This window comes from Marmota marmota, unplaced genomic scaffold, assembly GCF_001458135.2.
Source record: "Marmota marmota marmota unplaced genomic scaffold, marMar, whole genome shotgun sequence".
Taxonomy (NCBI): Eukaryota; Metazoa; Chordata; class Mammalia; order Rodentia; family Sciuridae; genus Marmota; species Marmota marmota.
In genome coordinates, this window is record NW_026000174.1 from 53,031,371 (window position 1) to 53,054,717 (window position 23,347).

General features: G+C 42.5%; 1 protein-coding gene and 1 long non-coding RNA gene across 3 annotated transcripts in view; one reads left to right on the forward strand and one right to left on the reverse strand.

Moving 5' to 3' along the window:
- Nucleotides 1–15,904: 15,904 nt before the first annotated feature.
- Nucleotides 15,905–16,548, reverse strand: LOC107134521. Its single transcript, XR_001502442.2, has 2 exons — nt 16,273–16,548; nt 15,905–16,186 (listed from the first exon to the last, which is right to left on the reverse strand). It is a non-coding gene; the product is annotated as an uncharacterized LOC107134521 (long non-coding RNA).
- Nucleotides 16,549–16,591: 43 nt separating this feature from the next.
- Nucleotides 16,592–23,347, forward strand: part of Alkbh3 (alkB homolog 3, alpha-ketoglutarate dependent dioxygenase) — a 33,772-nt gene continuing 27,016 nt past the window's right edge. Inside the window, exons 1-4 of one of the 2 annotated variants that reach the window (XM_015477798.2) lie at nt 16,592–16,724; nt 19,460–19,608; nt 19,977–20,080; nt 20,983–21,017. In XM_015477798.2, coding sequence (XP_015333284.1) covers nt 19,530–19,608; nt 19,977–20,080; nt 20,983–21,017 — 218 coding nt within the window. In that variant the 5' untranslated portion in view covers nt 16,592–16,724; nt 19,460–19,529. Of the gene's footprint in view, nt 16,725–16,963; nt 17,208–19,459; nt 19,609–19,976; nt 20,081–20,982; nt 21,018–23,347 lie in introns of those variants that run through there. The other variant, XM_015477799.2, reaches the window with a different exon arrangement.

The following is a 23,347-nucleotide window of genomic DNA, read 5'->3' on the forward strand; positions in this document are numbered from 1 at the left end:
ACATGTACTTAGGGTAATGATGTCTAATTTAACTCATTCCAATGTCATTCCTACCCGCATGCCCCCTCCCTTCCCCTCCGTCCCCTTTGCTATATCTAAAATTCCTCCATTCCTCCCATGCCCCCCCCATCGCCATTATGAGTCAGCATCCTCATGTCAAATAAAATATTCGGCCTTTGGTTTTGGAGATTGACTAACTTCACTTAGCATTATATTCTCCAACTCCATCCATTTACCTGCAAATGCCATGACTTTATTCTCTTTTAATGCTGAGTAATGTTCTATTGTGTACATATACCAAAGTTTCCCTATCCATTCTTCTACTGAAGGGCATCTGGGTTGGTTCCACAATTTAGCTATTGTGAATTGTGCTGCTAACCAGGTATGGTGGTGCACGCCTATAATCCCAGTGACTCTAGAGGCTGAGGCAGGAGGATCACAAGTTCAAGGCCAGCCTCAGCATCTTAGCAAGGCCTTAAGCAACTTAGCAAGACCCTGTCCAAGAATTAAAATTAAAAAGTGCTAGAAATGTGCTTCAGTGACAAGGTGCCCCTGGGACCAATCCCAGTGCCAAAACAAAAAAAGTTTCTTTTGATTTTCATTTAAACCTATTTGGTCAATCCCTAATAGCTTCCTACTGCTTGTTCAGTTATACAATTCAGTGTTCAAAGTTTATGTCACTTTAACACATGGAATTTTATTGTCCATATCTGGTGATCCCAATCTTAAGTTCATAAGAGTCTAAATCTGTTGTTTTTATTTCTTATAGCTTTCGCTCAAAGTGGTTCATTTTCTTTGTTAATTGGAAGTCCTATTTGGTTTATTTTAATCTGGGGGAGTACCCTTCTTTCCTGAGTGTGGGGCCTTTACCAGCCCAGTACCACTCTGACCCCATTTGAGGCATCTATAAGACAGGAGTCTCAGGCTTCATTTTTGTGCTTTCTAGTGATATTAGCAACAAATCTTGTTCCCAGTGCTAGGTTTTGGCATCACCCTCAAGAGGCGCCCACTAGTTTCCTATTGTCTTGTTGATCACGGCATCTAGCTCTGACTTCAGTTTTATCATGTTTTTCCCTTTTTGATTTAGTGTGTTTTCTTACCCTTAGAGGTTTCATTTATTTCTTTTGAATCTAACCTTGCAGTCAAATGCTTAGAGTGGTAGCAGATTCATTATGCAGGGGTTAGTTTGGGTCCTGGGCTAAGTACTGGTTTTATATTTTACTGGGTAGGGATCTGGTGTTGATGCAAGCAGACAGATATAGAATAGAACCACATAGCAAAATGTAAATCTATAGAGAACAAAGAAATAGAGACAACTTCTAGCTAGCATTCACTTTGTATTTTTGTTCTAATTTTACCCAAATCCAGTAGTATTTGGCTGAACTTGCCAGAAGCCTCCACTGATGTTTCCTCTCCTATTTGCTTCTTTTCTCTCTCTCTCTCTCTCTCTCTCTCTCTCTCTCTCCCCCTCTCCTCGGTCTCGCTCTCACTCTCTTTTCTTTCCTTCCTCTGTTCCAGTGTAGATATTGTATTAGTCAGCTTTATTATTTTAACAAGATACCTGAAATCATCAACTTCAAAGGAGGAAAGATTTGTTTATTATTGTATTTTGTGGTACAGTGAATTAAACCGTGCGCTCTGTACCAATGAGCTACATTCCCAGCCCTTTATTATATTTTGTATTTTGAGACAGGGCCTCACTGATTGTCCAGGCTGTCCTTGAAATTGGGATCCTCCTGTCTCAGCCTCCCAATTAGCTAGGATTAAAGGCATGTGCCAACACGCCAGCAGGAAAGGTTTGGCTCACAGTTTGGAAGTTCAGTCCGTGGTTGGTTGGTGCCATTGCTTTTAGCCCTGTAGCAAGGAAGCACATCTTGGCAAGAGCTGGTGGCAGAGGAAGCTGCTGACCTCATGGCAGCCACAAAGCAAAAAGAGAGGAGGGGGCAGGGTCCCAGTGTCACCTTCAAGGATATGCCTCTGTATGACTTACTACTAGTTCATCTCTAAAGGGTTCCACCACCTCCCAGTAGTGCCACAGTCTGGGGGACACTTATCCAAACCATAGCAGATATTTTCTATTGCCTTTTTTCTCTGAAATAACAAAATGTTTTAGAGCAGTTAGAAGTTTACAGAAAACTTGAGCAGAAAGTACAGAATTCTGGTGTGCCTCTTTCCCCCAATCTCTCAAAGTTTTCTCTTATGAACATCTTGCATTGGTACAATACATTTTAGATGATAAACTAATATGGCTATGTTACTATTATTAGCTAAAGTGCATAGTTTGCATTAAGGCTCACCTTTTTTCCTATGGATTTTAACAAATGCATGTGTTATATCTTCATTGTAGTATTGTACACAGTATTTTCACTCCTCTAAAAATCCACAGTACTCTGCCTATTGATCCTTCCCTTCCTCAGTCTTCTGAGGAAGGTAACCTCTGATCCTTTTTTTGTGGGGGTGGGGGGGTTACCAGAGATTGAACCCAGGGGCACATGGCCACTGAGCTACATCCCCAGCCCTGTTTTGTATTTTATTTAGAGTCAAGGTCTCACTGAGTTGCTTAGCACCTCGCTGTTGCTGAGGCTGGCTTTGAACTTGAGATCCTCCTGTCCCAGCCTCCTGAGCTGCTGGATTTGCACCACCATGCCTGGCCTAATTCTTTTAATGTCACTATAGTTTTGCCTTTTTTTATAAAGTCATCTAGGTGAAATCATATGGTATATAGCCTTTCAAACTGGCTTCATTTACTTTAACAGCATGCATTTAAGGTTTATTCATATATTTTTCAAGCTTTATAGCACATTAAGTATTGTATCCATCTACAATTTTAAAAAAATTCTCCCTTATCATATTTTAAAGTCCTTATCTGTTCATCTCTACATTTGGATCATCTGTGGATCTGCTGCGGTAGTGTTTTTGTCTTGATCCGTCAGATTTTTTCAGCCTCTTTAATGTCTCATGATTTTTAAAAATTATGTGGCAGTCAGTGTTCTTTCCCTCCAGAGAGGGTTTGCCCTTTCCCTGTTAGATTGCGTCAGGACTGATGGCTTTCAGGCCAGTTAGAAATTGAGCTGAGCCAGGGCAGAGATGCCTACTGATTAGAGTCAGAGCCCGTGTTGTTTCAGATGTCAACAAAACGAGACTGTTAGGGTGTTTGTTGTGGGCTCTTTTCTCTCAGAACTTTTTTTAAACATATCAAGACTACAAGAAGTTCCACCTTGTCTTCCTCCCGAGCCCTGCACCCCTGTGTGCTGCCCCAGCACTTGGCACATGCCCCAGGGGCCAAACTGGCCATGTGTTGGGGGTTCCCTAGCTTCCTGTCCATCACGCCATCCAATGGCTGCCATAGGGACTCCTAATTGTCTTTCCCCTAGTAGAGGTGCCAGTGCCTTTGTCAAATTCAGTCCTCAGCTCTGCATGAAGAACATGGCCAGCTCACCAGAGAAGGGCTTTTCTTCTAGCATTTCAGTCTAATGGGTCCTTATTGCTTCCACAGGTCTCCAGTGTCTTCAGAGAAGAGAAATGTATAACTTACTTGTTTATATCCTAAGTGACAACGGAGGAATGATCTGTTGCTGCCATATGTCAAAAGCAAAACCTCCACTAAGTTTTCAGTTTTAATTACTATATTATATATTTTAATTACTATATTCTTTTTCAAAAATACTTTGTCTTTTTTTTATGGTTTTGAACCTCCCCCTGCCCAAGTACTAGGGATTGAATCCAGGGTTGCTCCACCTCTGAGCTACATCCCTAGCCCTATTTATTTTTTTACTAACTTATTTTGAGACAGGGTCTTACTAAGTTGCCCAGGCTGGCATCAAACTCTTGTGATCTCCTGCCTCAGCCTGTGTGCCACCCCATCAGCCATGATTTTATTTATTTAAATATATTAGACATCCTTATATTATGTTCTGCATTTGATAGTTCCAATAGAACAATAATTTTGTACACTGTCACCCTGCTTACTCATACTAATGGTGCTTTATTACATTTTTCATGATTTGTTGATGTGTGAGTTTTTGTTCATTACAATTACAGGTGCTCCTTGACTTACAATGGAGTTACATCCTCAAACAGCATAAATTGAAAATATTGTAAGTTGAAAATGCATTTAATGCACTCACCTGCTGACATCATAGCTTATCAACTCAGTCCATATAGAGTATTCACTGTCTATCCTCTTCATGACGTGGCCCCTGGGCGCAGTGGCTTGCCGTTACTGCCCAGCATCTTGAGAAAGTACCATAGCACATATCCCTAGCCCTGGGAAAGATCAAAATTCAAAATTCCAAGTATGATTTATACTCCTGTTGCTTTCACACCATGGTAAATTTGAACAATTGTAAATTCATGGAAAATCTGAAACATTGTAAACTCAAGGCCTTATTAAGTGCCAATTTTTCATAGGAAGACTTGTGTTTGCATCAGACATGGGGCACGACCCATTTTGATTTACTTTAAATTGAACATCTCAGCTTGTATAGTAGTTGGGTTTGGGGTGGTGGTGGTGGGCTTTGGAGTGGGGGCCACGAGGAGGAGGATTATGTAGGTGTTAGTTCAGCCCCTAAACCTATGTAAAGTTAGGCTAGTGGCCTAAATCCTCGGGGGAGATTTTTCCCCTGGGCCCTGAGTTAAGGCCAAGAGAGAAAAACAGCTCTTGCTGTTTGCCTCCCTGGGTATCTCACCTTGCCTGGTCCATCCTTTCTCTGAGCATGTGGCCCTTCCTGGGTTTCAGCTTTGTCCCCATCCTGTCCCAACCCACCTATCCCTCCCCCAGGGACATCCAATTGGGCTACTGGGGCATTACACATCCCAACTTACTCATCTCTCTGGGTTCATATTCCCACCTTGCTCTTGGTCTCAGAGGAATTGTCTTTTGCCCGGGTTTTCTTGTTTACTTACAGGGTATTTTATCTTTCACGTGGGGGTGCTTTGCAGCAGACACCCTTCAGGGCCTCCAACCTGTCTCTACATGCTTCAGCGCATCAGGTCAGATTTTCCTGTCTGACCTGAGGTATTGGTAACACCACAAAACCACTGGTCTGTCTCTGGGAGTATAAAGATGCAAAATCTGGTAGAATCCTTCTAGATGCATGCCTTATAAATGTGATCTCTGTCTAGTAAGTGAAACTAGAAATCTTTTAAGAGATATAAGGGCCATTTTAAAAATTTCCAGTTTATCCAGAGTATTATGCTATGCATAGGGATAATTTGGGCTCATTATGTTTCTTATTCAGGGACACTCTGGTGCAGACGTTGGCGATAGTCAACCTTGGACAAACCAATGGCTGTGACTGCCAAGCACCACACAGCTATGAGAGCACTGTAAATGGAACCTCAGATGACTACACACACTACTTAATAGCCATGTTCTCTAAGGGCAAAAGACAGTTTGGGCACATCAATTTTGTTTTCTTGCTTCTTTACATGATGCGTTTACTTCCAGAAAGTGGCTAATTTACCCCTAAGGCATGGAGGCGGGTGATTGCTCCATTAGTCATTAACTTAATCATTTCAGGTACTTCATTTTTTAAAGGCAATAAGCTTTTATAGATTATTTGCTGACAAGCATCCTAACCACTCCAAAAAGACAAAAACTGTGCCTTAGATACACACCTAAACAAATGGATGTGCAACGACTTCAAAGTAACACCCTTCTGTGAGATGGGAGATGGGGTGAAGATGGAGAAGGGGCGCTTGATGTCTGTCATGCCTCGTATGCAAATTAGCATTTAAGATTTACCGTGCCTCCCAAGGCTGCAGGGGCTGGCTCCTTTCTCCTCTTAGAGACTCTTTCCCTCCCTCTCTATTCCCACAGGAACCTTCTTTCAGTTTCTCACTCAGTGTGGTAGATGGATTGCAAAGGTGACACCAGTGCCCTTGCCTGGCTGGCATTCGCTTTGTCATGTGACTCTGCAGCCACTCCAGTCAAGAAGGGAAGCCTAGTTCCCTACTCTGGAACCTGGCTGGCTTGCTCAGGCCATCGTGGGGAGTGGAAGTGATTCTGTGCCACTTCCACTCTGGGGCCTTAAGAGTTCTTGCGTGTTTGTACAAACAGCCCCCTTTCCCACCTCCTTCTCTTCCTGCCTCCATTATTAGAACATGGAGTCAAGTGTTGGAAGCTATCCGTGAACTGTGCAGGAACCAACTTGGCATTGAAGCCATGAAATGGTATCTGGGGTCTCCCAGCGGCACTCCTGCTGCTGAGATTCCCCAGGTACACGTGCATTCCTACCCAGCTCTGCCAGGTTCCGCACAGCACCGGAGGTGGGGGGACCTGCTGAAGGCACATAGACACACAGCCTCTCAGAGATGGGTGTGGCTTGACAAGATGCCAATCAATTGTTGACTGCAAGACACTGTGAAGCAGGATTCCACCTACTGAAACCTTATCCCTGCCTTTGATGTACTTCCCTTCAATAAAGAACTGCAGCCATTTTCTAGCTGTTCAGTTCCATCTCCTACCAGGTCTGGAGACTTTATCAGGCACTCACTTAAGACCTATTTTCTGGCTCTGGATCTTAATTCTTCCCTATTTCAGATTTTAATTTTCTCAAGTGGCTTATCCCCTCCTGAGCAGAAAATCACCCTGGTGGAGTGCTGGTCTCCCCATGATAGTCAAGAGCAGTCTAGACCAGCCAGCCCCCCACTGCTGACCTACCAGCTGAACCTGACTGAGGTCAGCAGAACATATGTAGTATTCAGGTAGTTCAAGGACTCTCAGTCACATTACTCCTAAAAAAGAGTAGGCTGCATTTACACATTCTTATTTCTAAATAACAGTAAACAATAATGGTAGTTGACAACCCCCTGGGTTACATCCCACCCACTGGGTTATGTCCCCCATGCTGGAGTTTCCTGCAATCACAACAAACATCCACCTCCCTTGCTAGACTGCAACTTCTGTGGGAGCAGGAATGAAGTCCATGGTGATTGCTGCTCTGTCCCCAGCATCTAACAGCGCTGGCTTCAATCAATACCAGTACTTACTGATTTAATGAGTAAATCATTGCATGTACGAGTGAATCTTCACACAGTCCAGCAAATGAGGAGAACTAAGGCACAAAGGGCTTGAGTAACTTATCTGAAGTTACCTACATGGAAGTAGAGAGACCAAGATTTGAACCAAGGTTTGTCTGAAACACAATTCCTATGTACCCTTTTTTTTAATTTTTGTAGTTGTAGATGGACAGAATGTCCTTATTTTATTTGTTTATTTTTATGTGGTGCTGAGGATGGAAACCAGTGCCTCATGTATGCTGGGCAAGTGCTCTGCCACTGAGCTAGCCCCAGCCCTCCTATGTATTCTTGAAATGCACCTTTTGTGATTTTGAGAATTCAGTGTTTCCAAAGAAGAATCTGCTAAGCCATCTAGGTAAAGTGATCAAGAAAGATTTATGAGCTGGGGGGTGTGACTCTGTGATAGTGTGCTTCCCTAGCATGCACAAGCCATGGGTTCCAAACTCAGCACTCCAAGAAAACAAAACCATAAAAATGGATTGTAACACAGGGTGTCTTCACTTTTGAAGTCACTAAAAGATACCAGCTGAGGTCCCAGGAAATGGCTCAATATGCCACTTAAGAAATTGTCTTCTCTCCTAATTTGATTTTCATTCTACCATATATTTTCAGAGAAGTAGCATAGTGACATCATGTGGCATCATGGTTCATTCTCTGTAAAATGGGACTAATAATGCCTGTGATATCAGATTGTTTAGAAAACGACATGCACACATGTACACAATCACAGCAACACTTGGTCCTCAAAAACGTCAACTACCATTATTGTTCACGGTTATTTAGAAATAAGAATGTGTAAGTGCAGCCTACTCTTTTTTAGGAGTAATGTGACTAAGAGTCCTCGAGCTCTCTGAATACTACATATGTTAAAACCTATTTCATAAAGGCTTCACTAGCTACTGTCACCTCTTGTAATCTTCCTGTACTCTGGTTTCTTGTCTGCTATCCACAATTTCACATCCAACAATATTGTTCACTAATTGCTGCTCACAATTTACCCTGTGGCTCATTGGAAGGAGATTTCTCTCTCCTGCAGCATCTACCATCGCCTTGGCCATTGTCCATGGGGAGTTCTTGTCAGGTCTGGGGAAGCGCCCTCAAACCCTCAAGGTTGTCTAGAGTTGGCAAAGACTGGAAACCTCATGGCAAACATGCCACAGAATTGGCAGGTTCCCTTCCCACCCACCTCCCTCAAGCTGGAAATTGCTAAGTCTCTGGCAGCGAGAGATGGGCTGGGGATTTCTCAATGCAACATCTTCACTGAGAGCGATTAGCATGATGTGCCATTATTTTCTTTGGATCAGATTTTCTCAGGAATACAGCAGCAGTGCTCCACAAGCTACGTATGATTGAGACAGGGAGTGTTTGGCAAGACTCTGGTGTGAAAATCAGCAAGCGAAAATATGCTGCGGTGTATAGCTAACTCAGAATCATTTCTGAGAGCTACCAGCCCTGAAAGCATAGGTTTGGCATCCAGATGATGAGAGAATGGAGAATGATCACCCTCCCAAAGCAGGCAGCTAGAAAAGGCAAGAGCATTCTGCAGGTACTTGGGGAATAAAGCAAGGCATTGTTAAAATGCAGATCGCAGGGCGCTGCCCCAGACCTACCAACTAGAATGCTGATGGGGGCCCGGAATATGCATTTTAACCACATCTCCTAGTGATCTTAATGCCAATGGTTTTCCAACCACATGCTGAGAAATACTGGCTTCAGCATACAGACAAGGCAACCAGCAAAATCTCCTTTAAGAGGGTTGGTCTCAGCAGAAACACGAGGAAGCAACGCAATAGTGAAGAGCCAGGGAGGGTGAGGGCCCAAATCAGACACGAATCAACTACTTACAGAGGCCATCCATGGGCTGGCCACTGCTCCCAGCCTCTGATACCACAGTGACAGTTGTCAGTCAGGACTCAGGAGACAAAAGCTATGTAGTAGTTTGGACAGGAAAAAAATCAATTAAAAAATTATCCATAATATGAGATAACCTACAAGGGAAAAGGAGAACTTTGAGAAAACCAAGCACAGTACATGCAAGGAGCAGCAGTACCCATCTCTGGGTTGAGGCGGAGCACCGGGGAAGGAACAAATCCAGGACACACAGGACACAGTACGGCCAGCTGGATGGTGAAGTCTGCCAGGTGCTGTGCCGAGGGAATTCCCGTGCTGCTCGGGGAGGTGCCAAGCACTGCCAGCCCTGTGTACTGCAGAGCCATCTGGTAGGATGCGTCATTGTCCTAGCGATGCTGTGACAAATGGACACGAATGGGGTGGCCCGAAAGAACAGAAATTTGTTCTCTAGATGCCAGTAGCCCAAAATCAAGGTGTCCCAGGAACGTGCTTCCTCTAAAGGATCTAGGAAGGAGTCTCTGCCCTGTCCAGCTTCTGGGGCCCTACGTGTTGCTGGGCTCGACAGCATCACTCCAGCCTCTGCCTCCACCTTCACGTGACTTCCTCTCCTGTGACTCCGTTCCTCTCTCCTAATCTGAAGACTGCTGTCATTGGATTAGGACTCACCTTAACTCAGTATGACCTCCTTAACTTGAGTACACCTGCAAAGTCCCTATTTCAAGATAAGGTCACATTCACAGATTCTGGATTTGCACACTATTTGACCCAGTACAGAAGAGCCAGGGAACTAGGAAGAAGATCCCCTTCCTTCTTCAGGGCCCTCAACTGCTGAAGCTTAATAGGGGTGAGGTGGCAAAGGAGGAATGTCCTAGTATCCCAAGCAGGGCAGAGCAGGGTGGGTTTGAAAAGAGCCAAAGGGATTGAGAACTCACACAGCCCACTCCTTCCACTACTCAGTTGCCATATGCCCTCTCTGCACACATTTGAATGGCTCCATTTCCACCTATAAAGATATGATATATCCTTCATTAAGTGATGAAGTTCTGAAATTTCAAAACTCTACCCACTGCTGCCTATGTTTACTATTCCTCAAATCCAGTCATGATCCCATTGAATATTCTGTTAACCTAAAAATCAAATTGTAAAAGTAATTTCCAGCAGTGTGTGTGTGTGTGTGTGTGTGTGTGTGTGTGTGTAAATATTGGAATGGAGGGAAGAGAGTGGTTATCATATAAAAAATTAACATGTGCATATAACAAGGAAGGAGAAAAACACATGAAGCTCATCAGTCTTTGGTTATGAAGCCATAGTTGATATCTATGGTTGCTTCTTTTACTACTCCTTCCATATTTCTCTTGCTTTTAGCTAGAATCTCAGATAATTGGTTCCTTTTCCTGGTGGAGGACCCAAATCCTTATTCCTAAGGACCCAAGTTATGAATCGTTCTGTGTTGCTGCTGTTGCTGTTTTCTGTTAATATTATGAACATGAAGCACTAAGAGGCAACCCAGAAAATCCTCTTGGTTCTAAACACAGTCCTTGGCCCCTTTATGAAGCAGCAACACAACATTTGCTGGGTGACTAGAATCAATCACTCAGCCAACAGGACATTGCCTTTTGGTTCAGTGTCATAAGGAATCCAGAGTGGCCAGTTTCATATCCCAATTAAGTGGAACCATTGTTTTATCCCCACTAGAAACAATCCCATCCTTAGAATTCAGTCCCCCAAACTAGTAGTGCTCAAATTTTGTAGGTCAGGAAACAAGTGGGTTACTATGTATTAATGAGAGAAGTTGCTCTCATTTCCAGCCTTTGCTTCTCAGAGTCATGTGTTCTGAGATTACCACATCGTGTCTGTGATTCAAGGCATATATTGCATCCAATAATTCAGAACTCCACCCTTTCAGGGGGTTGTCTCCCAACTGGGGCCACAATTGACTTTTCAGTCAGTCATTCTGGCTTTCAAGAAGCCCTGCTGTTTCCAGGAAGCTCATTTCTTGGGCATAAACCCACTGATGTACTTCCTTTTCTGAAAAATTAGTTCCTTGACCAGGAGCAATGCTATGGGTTATACCATGAGGGTGAATAAGACATTCGGTTAGGCCATAGATGATGGTGCTGGCCAAAGCAGTGTAGGCAAAGAAGGTAAAAAAAGTCCATATCTGGAATATGTGTATATTCCAGTGAGAATAAATCTCTACCCTCTCCATGATGAAAAGGGTACAATGTAATCAATATGCCACCAAGTGGCTGGGTGGTCACCTGAGGAATTAGTGACAGATGGTAGGCTCAGTATTCTTAACATTTGCAGATTAGGTTCAGAGCAGTAGCATCACCCAGCTCAGCATTGGTGAGGGGTAATCCATGATGAGCCCATGCACGTCCCCCACTCCTGCCACCGTAGCTACTTTGCATGGACCTGTTGAATAAGTCCTGAAAAGAGATTATCTGGCTCTAATAGAGGGTGCTGTTTTATCCACCCGACTAGTAAAACAATTCTTTACAGGAGATGCTTTCGATCAGCATTCAAGTGGGCCACAAATGTCTTCCCAGTATCGTCCACCTACTTTATCTTCCCCAGACTTCCTTGTCACAAGTCTTCCAATTGCTGATCCTTTCACGTATCCAACCATCCAGCCAACTCAGGACTCCTCATGAATCAGTATAGGCTGTACTTCTGATCATTTCTTGCTAAAGACAAAGTGGACAACCAAATGTACTGCTTGAGGTTCTACCACTGGGAAGCTTTTCCTTCATCTCTGTCCTTTGAGGTCACGCCTGAGTGGGGCTATAGTGCTGCAGTAGTCCACATTGGGGTGGCACCAGCATATCATGTAAACTCCCCAGTAAAAGCAGGCCATCTGGAAGCACTACTGAGTCTACTAGTTGTCAGGAATGCCAGAGGCTACAGACATGGGTTTAGGGAGTGGAGGCGTGCAGCAGAAGTTGGTATTGAAGGTGTGCACTACCTGCTCATGCAATTTACTCCTACCTCCAGACCCGTGTAAGTCCAATCTCTTATATACCATTTCCATCTTGCTGCTATGTATGGCCCACTTTAAAGCCTGGTGAGTCAGAGAGCCCTCAGTCCTTGATGTGAAGCCCAGAACACCAACAGTCACCTAATGTCCCCATGTTAGGTTTTCAGTCTCTACCAAGTTGCAGTTGCAAGCTAGAAGCTATTTATCTAAAGGAGAATAATTATCAATGAAGAAGGTCAACGATTTGCTTTAAAATCCTAGAGTTCTGAGTTGTGATTCTCCTATTAGTGCTCGGCAGTGGCTTCATACAGTGTCCCTACTGACAACAGACACAAGTATTACTTACGCTAAGTGAGTGTTAAGTATTATTGCATCTCCTGGATCATAAGGTTCAAGTGTTAGAGCAGCTTACATGACAACCTCAACTCACTGCACAGTCTTCTGTTGACCTGGCCCACACTCCTTATCAGCAGCCTTATAGTTGCATATTCAAATGTAGTATAACTTGCTCCGCCAAAAGCAATGCACCTTTTGTCTTTCACCTTGGAGTGAATATCTCAACATGCCCCACAAACGTCATTGATGTTGGGGACCCCTGAATTTTTGTGGAGTTTATCTCCCAGACATGTGTAGTTCACACATGTCTTACTAAAGTATCTTAAATACTTTCTACCTTCTCATCACATCCAATCTGCATATTGTCATCATTATAGTAGACCTGTGATATGTTCTTCAGGATGATGTGTGGACTATTATTATCACATTCAGTAGGAGGACTGAGCTACCCCTGAGGCAAGACTTATAAGAGTGTACTGTTGGCCCTGCCAAGTAAAGACAGATGTTCCTTGCAAGCTGATATGGAGGAAAAGGCATTATCCAGGTCAATAGCAGCATACCAAAAGCAAAGGGTCATGTTAACTGGTTCAGTAAAAGTAGTATATCTGGGACAGCAGCTGCTTTGGCATCACTACCTGAATGAATTTACAATAATCCACAGTTATTCTCCGAAATCCATTTGACTTCTTCACAGGTCAACAATGAATCAGATGGAACTGTGATAGGTATTATCATCCAATTTTCCAAGTTTTTGGCTATGGCATTAACTTCCACAATTCCCCCTGGGGATGTGGAATTGATGCTGTTTACCATCTTAGTAGCAAGGGGAAGTTCCAGGATTTCCACTTAGCCTTTCCTACCAACTTGCCGTCAGTCTATAGGCCAGAGTCAATATGGGTTTTCTGCACATTGAAAAATATGTCTAATCCAGTTATGTGGTCAGGAACTGTGCCTATAACCATGAGACAACTGCCACTCAACCTTGAGCTATGATTCTATCTCTCACCTGACCAGTGTAAGTCCTCGATTTTGCAGATGCTCCACAGTGGTAGTTTAGGTTCCTGAGGATTAGCCTTAGTTCTGAGCCAGAGTCTAGTGACGCCTAAAAGGTCTGGGTATTTATACTTCCTCATCATGTAGTCATTCTAGTAAAAAATGAAGAGTTGGAGGAAATTTTAAACTATATACTTGTGTCAGTGGTGAGATATCCTCCCTTGAGCAGACCTGGCCTCCTCTTCAATTAAGAGATTTCAGCCTGTGCTATAACTTAGGTCTGGAAACTAGGTGGCAGACAACGTCTGTCCACTTTGGGAATTCGGGTCTAGTTTTTGGCTACTAAACTGAGGTTTCTGTTTTTTTTTTTTTTGTATTAGATAGATCTATAATTTAATAGGGGGCTTATCTATTTCACACCTAGAGATATAAGGGCAACTTCTAAAGATCCCTATAGGCCAGGTTTGTTTTCAAAATTACTGAAATATCCCTACTGCTCTATGGAGTTGATGTGCCCACCCTTGCCAACTACGTGCTGCCACTTGGCGTCATCACCTTCACAAAAAATCATGGAGCCCAACACAGTGGTGGCATCCATATGGTCATACCTCGCCTACAAAGGAGAGAGCACATACAGAGCTCTGCAGGATACTGCAGGATATTGAGAAATACTTTATAGTGAATACTATTCCTTCCCAACAGATGCCTTAACATTCACAGGAGAAACTTGCAAGAACACAAGCTGAACTAACATTGTAAATGTGCCCACAGGGAGATGTCAATACTTAGAGAAAGGAGTATCTTCTGGGCCTTCTTGAGGGACATAGCTTTTATGTTCAGGAACAAGTCAAGGTCATAAATGATAAATCTAGTCCAACAATTCTCCCTCTTGTCTTTGGGCTTCCTCTTCCACATCATGCTTTAGCATCTCAATAGTATTAACTATAGACCACCATTGAGTTAAAGTTTCAGTAAATCCAACCAACAAGTTGCTAAGAGTCACCTCCAGATGCATGAGTCGACACAGTAAGTCTGCAAGTCCATCTCTTGTAAGCGTGTCCACATGAATTAATTAGGCTTGATCTAATATTGCATACTCCTTTCCTTAGATTAGAACACTTAGAATCTACTTCCACATGTGTTTCCCAGGTTTCTGCTAATACATATTAGCAAAATCTTCTAATTCTTTTGGAGTGCAAACTATTCTCTCCTGTATGATAGTGTGTAAAGGCCCAACTACTGCACTGACATTTGAATCTAGATATGGGACTAGGGGCAATGGGACAGAAAGAGGGACAATGGGTTGTGGTGAGTCTTGTGGAGAAGGAACCTCCCTTTTCCAATTATTTGGCCAAGGTAAGGGTTTCATAGCATTTTCAAGCAAAGAATGAGTAGTCTCCTCTGTCATAGTAATAAAGCTACTTTCCACAGTCAACAAAGAATCAGGTGAATTGGATGTTCAAGACTGTCAATTATCTGTGTCCAAGCAGAGTCCTTACTTCAAGTTTGGAGGTTCCATTCCTTCCCAACTGATGCCTTAACTTTCACAAAAGAAACTTGCAAGACCATAAACTGAATTAACATTGTAAATGAGTTCAAGGGTGATATCACATACTGCTGGCCACTGTGCACTGAAGATCTCAGCTGAGAGGAGCACAGTAGAAATAGGAACAAGAGTCCCTTCTTATTTCAGTGTTCTTCCTGTATCCTCTGTTGGTGAAGCTTACTGCCCATTGGGCCAAATGACAAGGGAGAAACATTCTAGTGTTCTGATCCAGGCAATGAGGAGTGGGTTTCAAGCTGAGGATCAGTGGGTTCATCCATAGTACATCTGGTCTTCATTCCTCTCTGATGGTCTCTACCACCATCCCATGATGAAAACACAAGTACTGCAAATAGAAATGAGGAAAAGGAGACCAAAACGAGGACATCCAGACCAGAAAGACCATCTTCCTAATACTATATACTTACCTGTATCTGGGATGACCAATCATCTGTTTGCTCAGGACTGTCCAGTAATTAGCACTTAAAGTCCTGTATCCTGAGAAACCCCTTAGTCCCAAACAAACTGGACTGATTTCTAATGCTACAAGTGTCCCAGACGTTTTCTAACTTTCTGTGCATCAGAACCATCTTGTGCATAGCTAATAATACATGCATGTGATTTTTTTAATGCATTGATTTCAGATGCAAACAGGCCATGGATTGATTTTTGAAAAACATTCAACTTGGAGGCTGAACAAGTGTTAATGATTACTTGTAGGGACTCCTCAATCCAGACTTCTTCCTGTTCCCAAACTATAATCATCGAAAAGAACAAAATAATATCCTTTGGGAGCTATAGCCAAGGTTCCTGAGCCAGTAGACATTGGCAAATTACTAGTTGATAGAGGGGAAAAGATGAAAAATACTGTCAGGCCTCCCTCTCCTTTCAGTTCTAAGATAAATCATTTTCCCTTCAATGTCAGAAAGCATAACAAAGAGAAATGGATGCTGTGAAAATTGGACTTGACAGTAGCAACAATATGGGTACAATTATAGGGTACACTGAGCTTCCTGCAGGTAACCACTATCTAGTATCAGGTATCTGAACGACCACGTTCCGATAGCTAACTTAAATTCAGTGCTATATTTACTGCTTTCCCATCTTAAGATGCACGGCTTAACACAGCCACTTTTAAGAGGCAAGAGCGCAGATGGAGTGAAGAGAAGACACCCTTCTTTAACACTTTTTAGATTTATTGAATTTCTGTTGTTTTCCGGGCACTGTACTAAAGTCTTTAAAAACATCACTTCATTTAATTCTCCCAACAGTAACCATGCCCATTTAGAAAAAGAAGTAGAGTATCAGCCCCAGGTGATATACACCTACTAAGCGGTGGCATTTGGACTGGAATTTAGGTCTGTTCACTCGGGCAAACCCTGCTTAACGCTGTAGAGCAGAGACCAACAAGGCGTGGTCCCAGGTCCAGTCGTCAGTGCTACGATCCAGGCAAGTCCAGGCTGCAATGTGAACATAAAGGACGCGCATCTTAGGCTTTCACTGTTTCAGGACAAAACACAGATCCGTGGGTTGGGCGCACTATGACCTGGTACTCCAAATCCCTCGCTCTCCCAAAGGCTGCGCTGGGACACGGTCGCTGTTTCCGCATCTCCAGTTTCGAGGAGTTCACGTCCCCAGGACCTGGGCTTAGGAGGCGTGTCTTCACTTCCTCCCTCGCCAGACCCCGGCCTCTCGCACCCAAGCACCTTCAATCCCCGCCCTCAGCTTCAACCCGGTTCAGCTTCTTCTGCGCCTCGGCCCTCCAGGCGCAGGGCACGTGGAGCTACCCGGATTCCGAGCCGGGCACCGGAAGCGGCCGCGTTGGCCCGTGACGTCTGAAGGAAGTGCATGACGCCGCGTCCTGTGGTTGGTAGATGCCCGAGTTGGTGCTTCACTCTTAAGGTTCCCCGCCGGACCACAGGCTGCGGAGGGTCAGGCCCCCGGGCGCTGCTTTTAGGCGGAGCGACTTTGGATCTCCGAGCCGCGCTCCGCCCTCAGGTGCGCTCTCCGAGCTTTCCGCTGGGGGTCTCGGGCTGGGGGTGTGAGGGCCGCCCCTGAGGTCCGTTACTGGGCGGCCGCTGGGACCACATCCTGGGCCTCCTTAAGGAGAAGGGTCTAGATAGGGAAAGGAGCCAGCCCTAATCCAGGACAAGGTTCGCTTAATCCGCACCCCAACGTAAGGGGGTGGGGTGTTGATTTCTCTGTATATTGAGGAAGAAGCGGGCTCAGAAAGGGGCAGTCATCTGTCACAGGTTATGCCGCTGGGAACTGACAGATGTGGTTGGAGCGAGTCCTGGCAGGCCCCGGAGTGCCTGCAGTAGGAGCCTTGAGCTTTCTCTGCACAGGAATCCCGGGCTGGAGGCTAACAGGCAGATTTGGGACTCCACAGTGCAGTGACTGTGGGGTTGGGGATCTGGAATATGATTTTTCAGCAGTTGTCCCCTGACAAATCACATGCTTCCCTGTGCTCGGAGTGTGCGGGTGAGCAGGCCATGGCCCCTTTGGGGATGACAGCTAGTTGTTGTGTTAAGATTTTAAGGCCTTAATTCAGAGAAAATGCCAAACAGAGAAACGCATCTCGTGGGACTAGCGAACTGGTTTTAATTATGTCATGTACTCCTATAGGCAAATGGCAACCCCTATCATCTCCCCACTTATTAAAGGAAGTAATTTTTATCATCTAGGATAAATTGTTAAACGTAAGATTCCTGGGCCCAGCTCAGCTCTATTGAACTGAACGTTTGGGGCATGGGACCTGGGAATCTGTAAGCTAAATAAGGTATAAAATGAACTTGTTACTTTATTTACAGAACTTGAGATGTGAGCCTTTTTAAGACCCGTAAAGAAGCGGGTTATAGATTCAGAACATGTGGCCTGACCTCCTTTGTTTTCGTTTTTTGTAGCTGTGAATACTTCTGTACAATGGGTTAAGCTTTTATTGACAAAAAAATCAAGACAGTGTTACTGGCTGTTATGAGGTGGATTTTTTTCAATTAAATACTGGAACTTATTTAAATTTTAATATTAATATACCCACTATTAATTTCCTCAACTGTACATACATACTGGCACATTATCTGCAGTGTTTTTATTTTTTATTTTTAGTTGTAGTTGGACATAATACCTTTATTTTATTTATTTATTTTTATGTGGTGCTGAGGATCGAACCCAGGGCCTTGCATGTGCTAGGCGAGTGCTCTACTGCTGAGCCACAACCGCAGCCCTACAGTGTTTTTATAATAAAGAATAACACCTTTATCTATCCTAAATCAGATTTTTCTGGAGGCAGGCCATAGATATTTTAATTTTTTTTAATATACTGGAGATTTTTTTTTTTTTTGGTACCAGGGATTGAACCCAGGGGCGCTTAACCACTGAGTTACATCCCCAGCCCCTTTTTATATTTTAGATATAGGGTTTCCCTAAGTTGCTTAGGGCCTCACTAAGTTGCTGAGGCTGGCTTTGAGCTTGTGATCCTCTTGCCTCAGCCTCCCAAGCTGCTGGGATTATGGGCGTGTTCCACCACACCTGGCCATACTGGAGATTGAACCCAGTGGTGCTCCACCACATCTCCAGCACCCACTTTCCACCTTTAAGACAGAGTCTTTCTGAGTTGCCCAGACTGGCCTTGAACTGCTATCTTCCTGTTTCAGCCTCTTGAGTAACTGGGATTACACGTGCATACCATTGTGCCCTGATTTTCTTTTTAAATTTTATTTTTAACTGACTAATGATAATTGTATATCGGGTACATATTGATGTTTCAATATATGTTTACATTATAGAATGATTAAGTCAAGCTAATAAATTTATCACCTAACATACTTATCATTTTTGTGGTAAAAACATTTAAAATTGATTCTTAGCAATTTTGAAATATACAGTCACCATTTCATGTATTAGATTACTAACACTCCTCTTGTCTAACTGAAACATTGTACCCTTTGACCATTGTCTTTCATTCCCCCTTCTGTCCCTGTCCCCTAGCCACTAATAATCACCATCTACTCTTTACTTTTATGAGTTTGACAGTTTTAGATTCTACACCAGTATTTGTCTTTCTATGCCTGTCTTATTCACATAGCAGGAAGTCCTCCAGGTTCATTTGCCATGGGTGTTTTTTGTTTTGTTTTTGTTTTTGGTACCAGAGATTGAACCCAGGGGCACTTAAATGCTGAGCCACATCCCCAGCCTTTTTTAATTTTGAGACTTGGTCTTGCTAAATTGCTCGGGGCCTCATTAAGTTGCTGAGGCTAGCTTTGAACTTGTGATCCTTATGCCCCAAACTCCCTAGCCACAGGGATTACAGGCATGCTCCACTGTGTCTGGCCCATGGATGCTTTTAATAAGCTGCTAGGGATGCTTGATAATGGAATATGGAAATGTACTTGGAAACTGAATCTTAGCCTATTTCTCAACGTCCATATAGGGGACAATGGGAGTATTACAGCTTCCTTATGTAATTTATGATAGTTCTTGGTTTTAGAATTTCTTAATATGCCCTTGTGAAAGAAGTAAAAGTACTATGATGAGCTTCCAAAGGATAAGCCAGCAGTCCCAAGTGACTTAGTAGGCTCCTTGGTTGAGATGTTGTGATGACAGAAATGGATTTATGTAGAAGCTCTGATTGTTGTTGAGCCATCTCTTTTGCCTGAGAGGATTATAATTACCTCTTAATAGGACAAGCTTTCACAATCCTAACTAAAAGTGCTTTTTTTTTTTTTTTTAAACAGCTATCTTTGTGTGGTTTGTATCAGGAATGAAATCATCTGAAAGCTCAGAGCAGAAACCTTTTTGGTCAACATGGAAGACAAAAGAAGGCGAGCCCGAGTGCAGGGAGCCTGGGCTGCCCCTGCCCAGAGCCAGGCTACTGCGAAGCCAGGCAAGAACCTGTAGGACTTGGGGGGGGTGGGTGTTCATGGATGTGAACAGCTATCATCCTCTTTTTTTATATATCCTTTTGGCTTATAATAAACTCCCATTTCAGTTGATGTTAAGGAATTGTTTAAAACATAGCTGGCATTTTGTCTGATTTTGTGTATGATGAGCTAAAGGTCAGTCTTTAGTGTTCCTCATATTTAGTCAATACCCTCAAACCCTTCACAGTGTGCAAGGTCTTCTATTGACTTTACCAGTTAATTTTTGATGTCATAGATATCATCTCCAAGTGGGTTTTATTGGTCCTTACCCAGCAGAAGTTTATGGGAATGGACTTTTCCTTGGCTTAAGGTGATCCTTCTCCTGTTTCAGCTACCACTGCTAGGAGCCATCTCCATCAGACTTCTAGTCAGACCTGGAGGAACAAGGAGCCTCATCTGTCTGACAGAGAGTTTGTGTTTAGAGAACCTCAGCAGGTAAAGTCTTATTTCTCCTTCAACAGTAACAAACATAGCAGGGACTCAGATAGTGACTGAATAAATTTACTAATGAAGAGCAGAGCAAAAATTCTATAATAATTAAGGAATTTGAAATATTTCAGTTCCCTCATATGTCTGAGGATTATTTGTATTCTGCCCCAGTTTATGGTCATATGTTATCTCCCCCCCCTTTTTTTTTTTTTGGCAGGGAGACTCTTCCATTAGTAGATGGGTGAACTTATGCCATGATTCGGGCTTGCGTGGGTAATATGAGTTCTCACAATTCTAAACCATGCTGTCTCTAGTGATACTACAGCAGATGTCGTTGGAATTGAATTGAAATTTCATTTATTGTAGCAAAACGCTTGAGTCTCTTCTGAAAAAAGAGTAGGTTCACTTTTTAATGTTTCTTTTATTTATTTTTTTCTTTTTTGCTGTGCTGGGGATTGAATGCAGGACCTTGCACATGTTAGGCAAGTGATCTATATCCCAATTCTCACTTTTTAATAATATGGGGGGAAAAGGAGTTAAAAATCAGGCATCTTGCTAGAGTAATTATTGCAAAAATAGTTACCAAATGTCCTTATTTTATATGATGTCTTCTGTTTTTTTTTAAATCTCCTTTATGTAAAGAAGGTTTTTCCTTCTTTACATAAAGGAGATTTTTCCTGGCCAGTGGGAAAATTGATTAATTCTAATTGTATTTTTCTGTCTGCTAGTAAATGCTCTTCTTTGAAGAGTGGAATTGAGGGTCTCTGATGGGATAGTGAGAGGTGGGAATAAAAAAGGTATAGTTATAAACCTGATTTATTTTGACCAGAAATGAGAAGATGTGGTGAATGAGTCTCCTTGAGGATTAGGAATCACTCAAGAATTAAAATCTGCCTGTTTCCTTGCAGGTAGTACGTAGAGCCCCAGAACCACGAGTGATTGAGTAAGTAACTTGCTGCCTTTCTGTAATTGTTGCCCACAGTGAAAGGGAGAACCCAGGATCTTTCCCTCACTCTGAATTTTCTAGCTGGATGAGAATGGCCCAATAAGTGTCTTAATTTTAGGTTGGAATGTGTCCATCTCAGATGTCTTTGAACTTGATCTTTTGGGAGAACTTTCTGAATCTGCTGATCATATGGAAAATGCAGCAAGACCTCAGTACATTAAATTTTGATTCTGGTATAGATTTCCTGGCTATATTTCACTGATATCTGCAGACAGTAAGCTAAGACATCTCTTGCTAAAGACAGAGGGGAATTTTTTCTGAGTCATCTGACCATGGCTTTTTGAGAAGTCTTGAAAGTACCATTTTACTAGTTGTGCTCATGAGAGCTGCCGGCAGTCCAAATGACCTTACAGCCCATTTATTAAAACCACATGATTATTTCACAGCAATTTAAATGATACTAAATATTCCTCTTGTATTGATCTGTGTCAAAAATGGTTCTTATCCAAAATTGGTGAGAGATGCTTTGCCTTCTCTCCTGGTTCCCAGTTTCCATCTGATATAAATAAATTGTCAATAAAACCTATCCTGGGCTGGGGTTGTGGCTCAGCCGTAGAGCGCTTGCCTAGCAAGTGCGAGGCCCTGGGTCAATCCTCAGCACCACATAAAAATAAACAAAATAAAGATATTGTGTCCAACTAAAAAAAAAAAAAAATTAAAAAAATCTATCCTTTTATTTTAGCAAATTAGCTTTAGGTGTGTTCTTACCCGTGAGCCATCTGTTATGTTATTTGGCTATTTCAGTTTGGCTTGTATGTTATGTTATTTGGCTATTTATGCTTGTATGTTATATTATTTGGCTTGTATACAAGCCAAACTGAAATAGCCAAGTAACATAACATACAAGCCAAACAACATAACATAACATAGAAGAATTTGAAACCAACACAAATGTCAACATACTTCAAGGAAAATATCTAGTCTTCATTTGTCACTAGTTAACTTTATAACTAATCCTTAGTTAAGTTCTTCCCATCTCTCTGGATTTTAGTTTCCTTATCTGTAAAATTAAGAATTTGGATTGCATCACTCAAGGCTTAATCTAGCTCTAATGGTCTTTGATTTAAAAAAAAAATTAGTATAGCACTTCCTTCATTGATGATAAAGGGAATAAGCAAAACCCATTCCAAATGGGACATTGAGGCTGAAAAAAAAAATAGGTAATTGTCAGTTTGTAAGTCAAGAGAAGGATGACAAAATCCATTCCTGTTTGCTCTAGGGTTTGTTAATTCTTGTTATCTAAAGTTAACTTTGCAAAATTTTATATTTTTAATAATCAGAAGTGTGTTCCATATTAAGGGTGAGCCAGTTTCTAAATATAAGCCAAAATATATCATATTAAAACTTGTATTCATGCTCACACACCAGGAGATTATGTAGATAATTTACAGAAATGTGGCATTATTGTATAGACTGTATAGGTAATTTCTTTATTTTTGGCTTAAAGGGTCTGTAAGAGATCAGAGATCATGAACTACTAATTCCTATAACAGAAGGTGATATTGAAACCTGACCCTTTGCATATTCTCTGTAAGAAGGATCTGACACAGTTGTCTTGACTGATGGACCTGTCCAGTCTGGGCTGTTTTTTCCAAGTCTAATACACCCTGCGCATCTGCAACATTTCTATACTTTTCCACATTTGATTTATTTCAGTAAACTTTTTTGCCCATCTGCTATGTGCAGGCAATAGGGAACTATACCATCCCACTCCTTGTTCCTAAGGGACTGTCATCTAGAAAATGGAATAGACATGTAAACAAATTATAATCTTGTACATGGTAGAACAGTAGGTAGGTATGTGTGTACTAATACTAGTCACAGGATGAGATTGATAACAATATTTGCATGGATTCAAGATCAGGAATTGTTTATAGGTGATGGCTGAGTGAAATTTTTGAAGGGTAAATTATAATTCTCCAGGGTACCAAAGCTGAAGATGGATTGGGTTAGGGATGCTGGATGGCAGGAAGGCCTTCCAACATGCACGGGCTTAGAAATGCAGCCACATGTATGTTCTGCAGATTCCAACGGTCAGTTGTTGCTGGAGGATGATGAATCTGTGGGAGCTTTCAGAGAGGAAGTCAGATCATGAAGACCTTGAAGGCAATTTTGGGCAGCCATTAAAGGAATTTACTCAGAGGAGAAACCACATTAACGTGTCTTTGAAAGCAACAGAAGCACAGAGCCCCAGGATGTGCTTGTTATTTACAGGATGTAAATACACCCTATTCCAAATTCTCCAAAGGGAAGATACTCCATTTCTT